Source organism: Erythranthe guttata, chromosome 4, assembly GCF_056151865.1.
Source record: "Erythranthe guttata isolate IM_541 chromosome 4, IM_541, whole genome shotgun sequence".
Classification (NCBI taxonomy): domain Eukaryota; kingdom Viridiplantae; phylum Streptophyta; class Magnoliopsida; order Lamiales; family Phrymaceae; genus Erythranthe; species Erythranthe guttata.
The window spans coordinates 17,962,672-17,976,971 of record NC_142536.1 but is presented as its reverse complement, the minus strand read 5'-3'; the positions used below and the strand labels follow the sequence as shown (position 1 = coordinate 17,976,971).

Sequence of the window (14,300 nt, the reverse complement as noted above, 5' to 3'; positions counted from 1 at the left end):
TTAATATCGAAACATACAAAACTTCCGAAAAGCTAATTAGTAAGCAAGAGATTTCTGCACATAAAAGCACAACTGCACTACATAGGAAAAGAAAACACTTGCATGGACTGCATTTAGAAACACGAACGATGTTAAAATAGTTACACTAAAACTAAATATCCGATAGCTTCAACCCCCAATTCCATCACACGAGGGTCGAGCACGAAAAATTTGGAAGAGAAGGTAAAATAGGAAAATTACAGATAAGCTTAAAACCGATACTAAATGATGTCTTTTGAAAGAGTGGTGATTCAGTCCTGTTCATGATAGTTGTTGTTCTTCTCAAGACGCATCCTCAGTTCTTGAATAGTGTTGCTTAAATCAGCAACGAGCAGCCCGTTTTTCCGCTTCTCTTCGTTTTCCAAATCGCCCACCGTCTTCAAATCTCCATTCTTCCGTAAAAACTCGCCCAAAATACCCTCAGAATTGTAATCACCATCTCTAGCAACCCAACCATATAATTCATCACCCATATTCGGAGAATAATAATCCTTCCTCCCCTGATTGACAACCTCGAAACCCTTCTCAAAAGTTATCGCACCGTAAAATCCAGACCAATCTTTCTTAAACTCCACAACTGCGTACGTACTACCACTCGACAGCTGGCGAACCCTAACTGCGTCGACTCCCCTCTTCGCAAGAACATCCTTCAACTTCGAAACACTCTCAAAATTAGCTACAATTCCCATCCATGGCCACACAAACAAGTCTTTCACACCATTGCCCTCCTGCTGGTCAACGAGAGTCAACGCGGTCAACTCCGAAGACAAGTCTCCGTGGTCAACTTCACTTTTCAGGTACTTGACGAGGCCCAAGTGCTTCCCCTTGTGCTTGATGTCCTTGTTTTGCGAACCCTTTGCAACATCGGAGGCGTGCTGGAGAATGTCTTTAAATGGATAGACGATCTTCTTCTTTCCGGGGCAGTACGGACACCTGTACAATGTGTCCGAAAACTTCAGCTTCTGAGTTTCGACCTTCAATTGTCCGTAGCATCGATCGACGTATTCTTCCATCTCGGAATCGCTTATGTCGGTTTCATCCTCGGACGAGTAAGACATCCCTTCACAGAAAATTTGGAATCTAAGAACAGCTACTTTAAATCATTATCAGATACTACAAATTCATTATATTCGACGTCAGATGTATCGATTATTGTGCAATATACTATATAATCAGAAAACCTTTTCGACAAATTTCCCATTTTTTTTATTTTCTTCTTCATAGAGCTCCAAAAATGCAAAGATCATAAACAATTCTCACATGCAATCAGAGAAAATATCTAAACCCACAGGGTAACACAGAAATATTTCAAAAAAAAATGAAGCCCAGAAGAACAGAAAAATTGGGCGAAAAAAACAATCAACGATAAACCCTAAAAATAATTTGATAATTGAAAAAAGAAAAAATATGATAAATGTGAGTGTTAATTCGATTAATGAGATGATTAAAGTTTTTGGGTGTGATTGAGAAAGTATATTTACCTTTGGAAGTTGCAACACAGTTCTTCTTTGCTGCAGGAAGAGAGAAATTATCAGTACCACTCTGGGAATCTGATTTAGGGTTTATAACGAGTACTTCTGTGGAATTTATTATTTATTATTTTTTTTGAAAATTTAATGTGCTAAAACTTATTTAAAATGAAGGGCAAATTGCACTTCACCCCCTTGAAAAATGCCTGTTTTGTACTTCCCCCATCAAAATACAAAAATGAGACTGTCCTCCTTAGAAACATGCAACTCGGTGCACTTTGCCCCATATGTGTATTTTCGGTCTAATTCTCACCGAATTAAGGGTGTATATGTCATTTTATATCTTCCTCTTGAGAATACTTCTTCAAGAGTTATTTAGGGTTCCTAAATTAACAAAATTTTCTTCCCAAATTGATGATATTCGCTTTCAAATTAGACGAAATTTTCTTCCAAATTCGACAAAAAATGTTCTTTGTTCTTCGTAATCAGTGTAATGTAGGGTAAAAAAAGGTTAAATGACATTTAAAGTGCTAAAAGAGGTAATTACCCTTCCAATATACTCAAATTCGACGAGAATTAAACTGAAAATACATGTTTGGAGCAAAGTGCACCGAGTTGTATATTCAAAGGGGGACAGTCTCATTTTTGTATTTTGATGGGGGGAAAGTGAAAAAACGGCATTATTTAGGGAGTGAAGGGCAATTTTCCCTAAAATGAATTCAACTTCATATTTTCTCACTTTTCATCAAAAAATCTACCAATTTTTTTTATATTTACACGCCTAACCCAAAGGTAGGCGTGTAAATCGAAACAAAATTTTCATTTCGAATTTCGGAATTCCAATTTCCGAATTTATTTTTTAAATATATACACAATGTTCCGTTCAATCCAATTTTAATTTCCGAACATCCAATAACCGAAAGCATCATTGGAAAATACCATGTGGATCAACAAGGACCCGAGTAGCATGAGACATGTGGAATGCCATGTGGATCAACAAGAACCACCTTACAATATTAAATACTATTAGGTGATCGATAGCGAAGTAAGGGTGAAAAGAACCTCCATCGGCGAATGAAATAGAACATGAAACCATAATCTCCTCCAAGCAGTGGGATCCAACACTCTTGGTCGCGTACCTGTTGAAGAATCAGCTGGCGACTCATATATAATGGCTTGGTTAAGGGAAAGAGTGCGTCGATCCTTTGTTTTGGGGTGGGTTACACATTATATCAAAATTATTATTTACATTTTATGGTACTAAAAATTGAAATTTTTTTAATTTCGTCGATTCCAATCCAGAACATTACGATTTTGTCACAAGTTTTGTTCATTAAAGTTTCTTAAATTCCGATTCTAGAATTAGTTTTTCACTTTAAAAAAAATCGGTATTTTTCTAAGGTGTCAATTCTGATCCGACCGGTCCAATTTTAAAGCCAATCTAAAGTAAAACAAACCATATAATGGGCCAAAACCGAATCGACCCTAAACTCCAAAAAATTGTGGGCATTTGAGCCCATTAAAGCCCATACATTACATTTTATTCCTCCCCACGGAATCTCACGCGCCTTCCTAGTTTCTAACAAAACGACGCACCGCAACACCCTAGACAACGCATATCGCTCTTACCAACGATGCGATCTGAAGCGTGTACTCACGCTCTATAATTAACACGTGGCTTAATCCGAACGTGAATAAAAAAAAAGCAAAGGATTCGCCAACTAGTTCCATTGCAATTCCACGCTGTATATTTCACTCTTCCACATTTACCCCTCGCGATGCTCATAATCCCGATACTGTTTAAACAATCTTCTCTGATTTATAAATCAGCTTTTCCACCAATCGCAATCATTTTTCATGCCCATCGGTCAGGTCGCCTGATTGATCAAATTAGGGTTCCGAATTTGATTCTATTGAAGCTCTTCTGTACTCGATTTTTGAGAGTTCAGCGAATTGGATTTCTGTAATTGGATCGATACATTTTTTTTATCCGATCTGAAAAAAGGTTGAATTGAATTCTAGTTTCGTTGGGGGAAATATGGGAAGTCCAGAGAAGAATCAAAGCAAAGGGGGGTTCTTCGCCGCCATGACATCGGGATTGTCGATGTTCAGCAATGCCATGCATAGATCCGTTAACGGGTATATATATACATATATGATATTAGATATAACTGCCGTTCTTATGTTCGATTGTTGATTTTTATTGAGATTTGATTTGATGAGAAATATCTGAGTGGGATTGCATTTTTAGATTTTTTGGTTTTATTTACTTGTGATTTCGATGATGTGAGCTTGAATTTGGAATTTGCTGCTGTGATATATTGATTGTTGAAGTTGATGGTTTAGTTGATTGATTGATTGATAGATTGAGGAGTGATGTCGCCGTATACGTGAATTAGGGTCACAAGTTAAGATGTGAATTTGAAAATGTTTACTGTTTACCCTTGTCTTAGAATGCTTGGCCATGAAGGGATGGAAGTTATAAATCCCGAAGGAGGAAAAGAAGATGCTGAAGAGGAAGCTCACAGGGGGAGATGGAGGGAGGAGGTGAGTTTTTTTTTTTTTTTTTTTTAATAATATGCATTCTATTAACAAGGATTTGGTGCCACTTTTCGAAGTGGAATTCGTACTTTTTCTAATTACACAACAAAATTAAGCTAAAGAATATTCATTATGCAGCTGAAAAAAAATTAATACTCTTTTTTGACGGGATTGACTTTTGTGATGATTATGTTTACCATGAGTGCTGATTAAAGCCTAGATCTGTGTAGATCAGTCTAATGTTTGAAAACTATCAACCATAGTTCGTGTTATTGAAGTTCTTTTTAATTTTTATATCATTGATCATTTTAGCAAGTTTAAACATTTCTACTGTAGCTACATATTTACTGATGGAAAATTTAATGTATCCACAAAATAATATGTGGGAGATTTTGCAAAAAAAAAAAAAAAAGAACAGATAATATTGAACCCACAAGGCCCTTACAACCTGCTGGGCTCAAGTCATGTCATGTTAGTGTTTTATTACGTTGATATTTGTTAATGTTCTCTTATTTATGCATGATTGATGACCCTTTAAACCGTATCAATATGTGGCTCTGTCCGTCATTTTTGTGTGCATGCATGTGATATGTGTAATTGTGTCCTGATTGATCTTTCGCTTCCTCAAAGGAACGAGATGGTTACTGGAAAATGATGCAAAAATATATTGGCGCCGATGTCACGTCAATGGTGACTCTCCCTGTCCTTATATTCGAGCCAATGACCATGCTTCAGAAAATGGCAGAGGTTTGTGCATTTTCCTATCATGCTCTTGCTGCCATATTTACAAAATGCTCTTTTCACCTCAGCTGATGCTTGTTATGCAATTGTTTTGGCAGATAGTGGAGTACTCACACCTTTTAGATCAAGCCGATAAATGTGACGATCCCTATATGCGGATGGTGTATGCATGTAAGTATTTCCTCCTTTACATATTAGAGACACTCAATGCTTCAATGATGGGGTCCACTTTTGTCAACTAATTAATATGTAGGTTAATATATGATGCATTGATGTATTACTTTCTTTTATTTGACGCAGCATCATGGGCAGTGTCTGTCTATTTTGCCTTCCAACGTACTTGGAAGCCTTTTAATCCGATTCTTGGCGAGACTTATGAAATGGTTAACCACGGTGGAGTTACTTTCATCTCAGAGCAGGTGAGTTAGTCATGTATTAGCCTTATGGTTTATGATCCTGTCCACCTTCATTTGATTTTTCTTTCATTCTGAATACTGATCAGTGATCGGTGCTTGAATTATTTAACTGGAACTTATTGAAGAAATACAATTTGTTGGGGCTAGACTGTTCACTAAATTTTTATCTAATGGGAGTCACCATGATTAAATCTATGAAGTCTTGCTAGTTGTTTCTAGATCGCTTCTATTTGTTAATTTGAAGTTTTTATACTTGTAGGTAAGTCATCATCCCCCAATGAGTGCTGGTCATGCTGAAAATGAGCATTTCACATATGACGTGACATCTAAGTTGCGAACTAAATTTTTAGGCAACTCCCTTGATGTCTATCCTGTTGGAAGGTAAGGTTTGTGTGTTTTTTAATTCATGATATTTATCTAATGTATTGCCTGTAGAATGTAAATGCATGCACGGCACCTCCATCATTTCTTGATGCTGCAATTCAAGTAATTGATTTATCTTGTGACGAAAATTTATGGTATCTTCACTGCAGAACGCGGGTGACTCTTAAAAGAGATGGAGTTTCCCTCGAGCTGGTTCCTCCTCCCACCAAAGTCAACAATTTGATTTTTGGACGAACCTGGGTGGATTCACCAGGAGAAATGGTTATGACAAATTTGACTACAGGCGACAAAGTTGTTCTCTATTTTCAACCTTGCGGTTGGTTTGGGTATGTTATATCTTATTTGCTTTCATAGTTTCTCTGTTATGTGTTCCTTTCTGTTCTTCCATGTATCGTAACCTTCATTCTTTTATAGATCAATTGCTTTCCATGTATGATATCACGTGAAAGAACAAGTTTAGTATGTACTTTAGATTCTTAAAACAGTGGCAAAGAATAGTCGTTAGGCATGAGGTGCAAACTGTTGTGAGTTCTGTAGTAATTTTTTTAAATAGTCAAGTATAGACGTACTTCTTTTAGATGATGAAATTGTAGAGGTTCAGTGAAAAGATGTAACATCTATCATAATTAAGTGTTATCATAGCTCCACCAAATGATTTCCCGTTCTTAGTCCAGAAACTTGTTCATGCTGATCAATGATAAATTTCAATAATCACAACCAAAACAACTTCAGCTGGATCAAATAGTACCTTTTCATGATTAGAATAAGACCTTTTTATCTTCTCTGTATCCATGTCTGTTTAATGGTCAATTTTACCCGAGAAAAACAATTTGCAACTGTTTCTGATATCTATAAAAATATTGTATGTGCAGAGCTAATAGATATGAGGTAGATGGATATGTGTATAATGCTAATGAGGAACCGAAAATATTGATGACTGGAAAATGGAGCGAGTCAATGAGTTATCAGCCATGTGATTTGGAAGGGGAACCTCTTCCTGGTACAGAACTGAAAGAGGTGAGTTCTCTTATATTCCTTTATCTATTAATGATATGCAATTTGAAATTGGGATGTTTGTGTTATCTTCTTTGCAATATAAAATCATGTCCCGATTATGAGATGTTAAGGTATGAAATTATGTAATGTGATGTTATCCTTGGGATTTCCTTCATTTTTCGTATTGTATATCTTCGAGGTCAGTAATAAAGTGAGCCTTGGTGGCTGAGATGTAATATCACTGAGCCATAGTTGTTAAAAATATACAGACACTTAGATAGATAACTCATGAGAAATGTTTATGCAGGTTTGGAGTCGTGCGGCAACTCCACCTGGTGACAAATATCAGTTCACATACTTTGCGCATAAATTGAACAGCTTTGAAACTGCACCCAAGAAGTTGTTGGCATCAGATTCAAGATTGCGTCCTGATAGATGGGCACTTGAGAAAGGCGATCTCTCCAAGGCTGGTGCTGCTAAGAGCAGGTATTTCTCTCTCAATATTAAAATATAGTGGTATAAATTATAAATATATATATATATATATATATATATATATATATATATATATATATATATATATATATATATATATGTTTCTATTATTTATAAAACAGTTTTTGAGCACGTGCGATGCCCGTGACTATTTTAAAAATAAAAACAATGACTCTATTTAGTAAAATTAAACAAATATATTTACAATTTAATTTAATATAATTTTGCATATATTTTAATGCAAATGTATTCAAATAAATATTACCATCAACTATCAATTTACGGAAGCAACAAAAATATTTGGACAGTTGCTATTGAAACCCATTTCTAATTTTATGGAAATTATAAAAATTGTTAAAAAAAGTGTCGAAGACGGATATATTTCCAAAATGCAGACACGTTAAGAAGTTGAAGTATCGCGCCACATAGGTTGTGGGTCTTGACAATTGAAATCATAGATCAAAGTATTACTGTAATGACAATACCTATTCGTTTTGGTACAAGATCATTTCTCTCTCTCTCTCTCTATATATATATATATATATATATATATATATATATATATATATATCTGTGTGTGTGTGTGTGTGTGTGTGTGTGTGTGTGTTTACAAACTTAGTTTTGCATTTTGATTTCTTGGCAATACACATACCATAACGTGTGCCTTAACTTGCCTGTGCGGTACGTGTTTTCAGTTTGGAGGAGAGACAAAGAGCTGAAAAGAGAAACCGAGAAGCAAAAGGTGACCAGTTCACCCCAAAATGGTTCGATCAAACTGATGACATCACACCTACACCATGGGGTGACTTGGAAGTATACCGTTTCAACGGGAAATACACAGAGCACCGAAATGCCATTGACTCTTCAGATGCCATTGAAACAGGTGATGTACAATCAACAGAATTTAATCCATGGCAGTATGCTGATTTGTCCGAATGAGATTATCAATTGCATTTCGTTTCTATTGTTGATGGACAACTTTTTCTTGTTGTGGTGTAGAATTAGCTGTCGTTGTTGGCATTGTGTACTCTGTAATTTTTTTATTTTTTTTTATTTCACAATATTATCTATCTATAATATCTATAATTGTTGTAGAATCGAAAACATGAATAGTTTTTGGAGTGGCGGGTAGTTTTAGCCTGGCAACCATTTTTTTTTATAACAAGTGTGAAGGTTATTCGATTGTTATTAATTGTTTATATTTTATTTGAACCGTGGAAGTATATAAATCCAAGTCAAAACAAGATCCGTTATCGGGTTTGTTTCGTTCTTGCACTTCTGGAACTGTGTACTGAAACATTGTGCTGGAACTTAATATTGGGAATTGAGATGCGAAATATTGATCTGCTGTTCGTTTTTTCTTAATGATGCATATTCATTCGACTGTTTCTACAAAGATTTGAGACTTATATTTTTCATTTCGAACTCTTTATTTTGTTTAAAGAAAATATGTATTGTGAGAGCTAAGCTTGAAAAGGGTTGGAACTCTGTAAGTAAATAAGACTGATTGATCACTTCGGAAGTTCGAGTTAATAATGGTAATCTATATACATACATATACATTAGCATACATACAACGAATTTTATTTGGAATTTTTGAATTTAATTAATTTTCTGAAAAATTCCGATTTTAGAACAATTGTTTTAATTTGGATATACGTGAATAAGAAAATAGAATTTCCGATGTCGTTCGATTGAAAGCGGAAAAAAATTGAATTGGGAACAAGATTTTTCATCCCAATTTCTGATTTTTTTTCTTTCAAAGTTTTGGATTTTCTTAATTCATTTAAACAAAACGAAAGAAAATATTTCACAGCTGAGTAGAGAGCGAAACAATAGAGAAACAAACGCTCATATTACTTGGGTACAAAGAATAATAAATCAGTGAAGTTTCGTTATGTATTGATGATCTAATATATACTTAAATGCATATACGGGATTCCCTACTTGTGTAGCAATGAACAACAGCAAGTACAAGATGGCCAAACCAACTAGGCAACTCATTTCTGCACAATTCTTGTTCTTACAGCACCTAAGATATTTTGTAAAGGAAATTATATAAAACCGACATGTAATGATAAAAATAGTGCATGTAATTAACAAAATTCCCAAGTGAAACGTAAACTAACCTTCTGCGTCCTCAAATTGAACTTCCTTCACCACCTGTGCCATGAGTAGATCGTATTCTGTGGGAATGATAATGGCAAAGAAATTGTCACTTAGTTCACTTAAACAAAGTTTCTCAACAGCTGCTAGGGCTATCCTTCTTTTGAGTGCATCAATATCTGGGTCCACAATGTAGATGGCACAATCAGTCACAAGTATTCTCCGTTTCATCTTCCCTGAGCCGGTGAACTTTACAACTTTATCCGCAAACATAACTTTTCTATCACCTGTGATAAGATATCACACAAACAGTGAATTTTATAATTTTATATAGACGGTGAATTTTATCTCCGACAAACTATAACAAAGGAACCTATCGATAGTTAACAATTTACATGTACATCCAAGCCGATCCTTCTCGAATATATTATTAGATATCTTCATAATCATCACTTCCATAGTCCGAGACATAATAATTATCCCATACTTCGGAACAGTAGAATAAGAGTTATGATACAAAAATCTAAACCAAAGTATCAAACCAGTGAACAACAACAACAACATCTACTCTAATGGTGCCAATTTGTTCGAGAAAGATCGGCTTGGTACTAGAAACAATCATCAAACAAGCACATGATATTATTTCATGTTCTTCATCATCAATTCATAACACATTCAATGAAAAACAGACCCAAAAAAATAAACTTGCAATCTGAACGAATCAAACAACTGGAATTATTAATCATCGACAAAATCCCCCCCAAGTAAAGAAGCAAAAGGAAATCAAACCTTGTTTCTGGAGAATTTTCATGAGATAAGGCCTGGTTTCAACATCGAGGTAATCGCCGATATAATCCCGAATGCGAGAGGCTTTCCTGCGAACTTTGACCCCCATAAACGGTTACAGATCCTCCGTCACATTGCTTTTCAAGCTGTCGCTTACGTCAGCGCCACCGTCGTCCTTTAGGGTTTCATCGTCGACGGAATCGTACCGGGGAGCTGGGGGTACGGCCGCTTCGACTTGTACCCGGCGGCTGTATAGAAATCGCGACATTAGCAGAATACGCAGCAAAGATACTATGATCGGCGACGGCGGCGGCGGTGGTGGCCGATGAGCTGCAATCTGGTGGTGGGTTTCGCTGACAGTGTCAATTAGCTGGGAAGGCGTATTTTAACATAATTATAATTAATTTTTAGAAAATTGACTCACTTTAATTCAAAAAATACAATGTATTTATACTTGTATATTTTGTAGTCTATAAATATAAGGAATATTCGGGATAACTATAGTTTTGCCCCCCAAGTTTGCACGTATTTCACTTTTGGCCCACATTTATCGCCGTCAACAAAATACACATTAATATTGTCACATTTTAACACATTTAGTTCCTCCGTCTGTTTGACCGTTAAGAAGTAACGGTCAACGGTTGAATTTGGGGTTTTTCTTTGAGAAAATTGCAATAAGACCCTTGTATTCTTTCAAAATATTCTAAAAATCCCTAAAATTTTATCAAACCATAATTTAACCCCAATTTCATCAATTAACTAATTTTAACCAATGACCCCGATTTTTCGAAATCGGGTAATCCGACATTGACTTTCTTTTTAACTCGGTTGACTCTTTTTTTGATTGATTTTTTTTTTGCCGTTGTTGACCGATGTTGAATGTCGGGTTAACAACGTTGACATTTTTTTTCTTGATTTTTATTTAAATTGTTGAGTAGTGGGAAAAATATAATTAAAAAAAAGTCAAAGCTGATAATCGGCGAGAAAAATAATATCATAAAAGAAGTGAAAAAAAAGAAAAAAAGAAAAAGTCAACGCAACTCAATGACAGAAAATTAAGACAAAGAAAAAGATAAAAATAAACGGCCGGTGTTACCCCAAAAACCATTGTACCAGAGTGGTTATCTCATTTCCAAATTACTCCGCACATGCCTAATTCATCTTGTTCATATTTTTTTAGGAAGAAATTTGGGATGCACTGGTGGTTTCACGAAAAAAATTTGAGGGGAAGAAATTGTGGATTTTAGAATTTCTTTTTTAAATTGTATTTAGGCCCCAGAATTTTAGATAAAAACTTTGTTAGAAGTTTGTAATTTTAAATTACGATACTAGATATCTTATATCTTATATATAAAAGATAGAAACGCTACTGCAACCCTAAGAAACTCTAATGGCATTTCTGTAATTACTTTTTTAAATATTTTTTTTTAATTATTTTTCTAACTATATTTTTCAACAATTATTAAAATTGACACTGAATAGTGAAGAATCTTTCCGGCTTCAATCTCTTATTTTTCATCAATATATCTCAAATATTAAGAGATAAAGATATAATTTCGATTTGTTTAATCTTAACTTATTTGTTTGGATTATAAATCTTACTACATAAAAAAAAACTAATATTATATAAAATATGAATAGTACTACTTTCTTAAATTTTACTATGTTAGTGTATTATATTTTTATTATTATGTATTAAATTGAATTTTTTTTTCACTTTTAAAATACGATACCGTGCATCACACGGGAAAAAAATGCTAGTTAATATAGTATTATTATTGTTGTGTTATACAATAATAATATTGTGTTGATCGGAAAAAAAAATCACATGAAAAAGTTCAAAAAAATCAAGAAAAATAAAAAAGTCAACATTGTTAACCGAGAATACAATGTTGGTGAACGTCGTCAAAAAAATATTTAAAAAAAAAAAGATTAAAAAAATAAGTCAACGGCGATCAACAGTCAGCGGTAATGAAGGTAAAAATCGGAGTAGTTTGTCAAAATTGATTAAATGATGATATTGAGGTCAAATTACAGTTGAATACTATTTTGGGGGTTTTTAGAATATTTAAAAGAATGCAAAGTCTGACTGCAATTTTCTCAATGAAAAATCACAAATTCAGCCTTAATTCAACAGTTGACCGTTTACTGCTTGACGGTCAAACATACGGAGGGACTAAATGTGTTAAAATGTGACAACTTTAGTGTGTATTTTGTTGATGGTGATAAATAGAGAACCAAAAGTGAAAAACGTGCAAACTTGAAGACCAAAAATGTAATTATCCCGAGAATATTCCCTAGATCAGCAGTTTTCTTTTACTCTGAAAACGGACAAGTGTCGGTTGTCCTTTGACCTTGTAAGCGCCCCTATGAAAAATACGCTGACCAACTTTATCGACATCTTAATTGAATGAAAGAAAGTTGAATGGGGCCCACCCCTTATCTCTCCGACTCTAACGGCGTTATCCCATCTCATCCCCTCGTCATTTGACTTGTTGCTTTAAACAACGAACCTTGGATTTGTTGGATGCTTACAAATGAAATTCCTACTCGTATTTATACTATACCACTTCTTCAATGGACGGTGGAGATCTACTTGATCTAAGGGCTAGGAGTTGTTCACTAGAACACTCTAAAAAAATCATACAAAATGTCTACGAAGGGAGGGTTGTAGAAAGAAATGTCTAACAACTATATTTACATTTGGGCAATACTATTTGGGTTAAGTCTTGGACTCCTTAATCTTCCAACCCAAAGAAACTGGCAAAAGGTTTGACCAAAACTGACTGACCATAACACCCTCCCTCACAGCTCACCTTATGGCCGTCACTTTCCGTATCCGCACGACTTTTTTTCTCTCATTTTCCCCCTTTCATATTTGAAGTTTTTAATTGTATTCAGATAATACCGAGTGAAAAGGCCACCAATCCCGAGCAGTCATGGTGCCATGTGGGATTATTTTATCTGATTTGGCTTTTGATATCCATTTCTTTAAATGAGAAAATAAATTAAAAAAAGGTTAGTGGAACTAGATCCACATGTATGTGATTTAAACTCAACTCGTTCTCAGAATAGTAAGTTGGTGCAAAGTTATAAGATCGAGTATTGTTAGTTGTAGTGGAGGAATTTCAACTCCAACAAACCGTTGAGTCATTATAATTTATACTTTTTCATCGAAAACGTATCGGACCATAAAATCGGAGCCCTGCGGACGGGAACTTTCGCTTTTCGGTGCAAATAACTAAGATATTTTTTAGTAGTCATTCATTAATATTTGTCTCATGAATAAATTTTCTTTCTTGAAATTTATTATTTAATATATAATTTCCGTTTTAAAAATTATATTTTCGACATATTTTTTAGGGTAAATTATACTTTACCCTCTTGTACTTTGGCTGGATATCACTTTACCCCCTTATACTCTCAATTGCATCGATTTGCCCCCTTGTACTTTGGTTCGATATCACTTTACCCCCTTCTACTCTCAATTCATCGATTTGCCCCATTGTACTTTGGTTCGATATCACTTTACCCCCTTCTACTCTCAATTGCATCGATTTGCCCCCCTTGAAAAATTGTCTTAATGTGGCCCTCGACGTTAGTTTTCAGACATTTGACCTTAACACCGTTTGATTTAAGTATGAAAATTACTAAAATGTCACCCCTCCAATTTAAATAATTATTAAAAAAAATTTAAAAAAAAAAACAACAAAAAATAAAATAATAAAAAATTCAAGACAACGAGAAAACATAATCCACGACGTCAACCTTTTATTTATTTTTATTTTATTAATACTTATTTAAACTGGGAGTGGTGGTTTTTTTGTAATTTTCAAACTTAAATCAAACGGTGTTAATGTCAAAGGTCTGAAAACTAACGACGAGGGCCACATTGAGATAAATTTTCAAGTACATGGGGCAAATCGATGCAATTGAGAGTAGAAGGGGTAAAGTGATATCGAGCCAAAGTACAATGGGGCAAATCGATGAATTGAGAGTTGAATGGGGTAAAGTGATATCGAACCAAAGTACAAGGGGGCAAATCGATGCAATTGAGAGTACAAGGGGGTAAAGTGATATCCAACCAAAGTACAACGGGTAAAGTGGAATTTACCCTATTTTTAATAAAAGAAATGACATCACGTCAACATGATTAAATAATGTAATAAAACTACAACATGATTTTCATCCGGTACCAATTTATTTTCCTTGTTTTAGATAAGAAGATTAAAATAACCAATTAAATTCTTGATAAATTTAAAATATTTTCCTCTCCCAAAATATATGTAGTAGTAGTACCACCATCGGCTTAACCATAGTTACAATG

The 14,300-nt window shown here is 34.6% G+C and overlaps 2 protein-coding genes and 1 pseudogene across 3 annotated transcripts; 1 reads left to right on the top strand and 2 right to left on the bottom strand.

Moving 5' to 3' along the window:
• Positions 1-82: 82 nt before the first annotated feature.
• Positions 83-1,689, bottom strand: LOC105949117 (protein INVOLVED IN DE NOVO 2). 2 transcript variants are annotated; one of them, XM_088817138.1, is made up of 2 exons: positions 1,521-1,689; positions 83-1,099 (listed from the first exon to the last, which is right to left on the bottom strand). In XM_088817138.1, the coding sequence occupies exon 2, from the start codon at positions 1,095-1,097 to the stop codon at positions 291-293; it is 807 nt and encodes a 268-aa protein (XP_088673264.1). In that variant the 5' UTR covers positions 1,098-1,099; positions 1,521-1,689; the 3' UTR covers positions 83-290. The 2 variants fall into 2 exon arrangements, with proteins under 2 accessions (XP_088673264.1, XP_088673265.1); XM_088817139.1 differs by having other exon boundaries at positions 83-1,119; positions 1,521-1,579.
• A 1,426-nt stretch (positions 1,690-3,115) lies between these two features.
• Positions 3,116-8,269, top strand: ORP3C (OSBP(oxysterol binding protein)-related protein 3C). The gene is made up of 10 exons (XM_012972423.2): positions 3,116-3,647; positions 3,962-4,055; positions 4,680-4,796; positions 4,889-4,961; positions 5,091-5,209; positions 5,466-5,587; positions 5,740-5,916; positions 6,463-6,607; positions 6,894-7,072; positions 7,777-8,269. The coding sequence occupies exons 1-10, from the start codon at positions 3,547-3,549 to the stop codon at positions 8,018-8,020; spliced, it is 1,371 nt and encodes a 456-aa protein (XP_012827877.1). The 5' UTR covers positions 3,116-3,546; the 3' UTR covers positions 8,021-8,269.
• Positions 8,270-9,048: 779 nt separating this feature from the next.
• Positions 9,049-10,309, bottom strand: LOC148771317 (uncharacterized; annotated as a pseudogene).
• Between the last annotated feature and the right edge of the window lie 3,991 nt (positions 10,310-14,300).

What these genes read in the sequence shown, in the direction of transcription:
- ORP3C (XM_012972423.2), top strand. Translation starts at nt 3,547, where the DNA reads ATGGGAAGTCCAGAGAAGAATCAAAGCAAAGGGGGGTTCTTCGCCGCC. An exon ending in GGGGGAGATGGAGGGAGGAG is followed by an intron (nt 4,056 to 4,679) that starts GTGAGTTTTTTT and finishes GCTTCCTCAAAG; the next exon opens with GAACGAGATGGTTACTGGAA. An exon ending in TTACTTTCATCTCAGAGCAG is followed by an intron (nt 5,210 to 5,465) that starts GTGAGTTAGTCA and finishes TTATACTTGTAG; the next exon opens with GTAAGTCATCATCCCCCAAT.
- LOC105949117 (XM_088817138.1), bottom strand. Translation starts at nt 1,097, where the DNA reads ATGTCTTACTCGTCCGAGGATGAAACCGACATAAGCGATTCCGAGATG.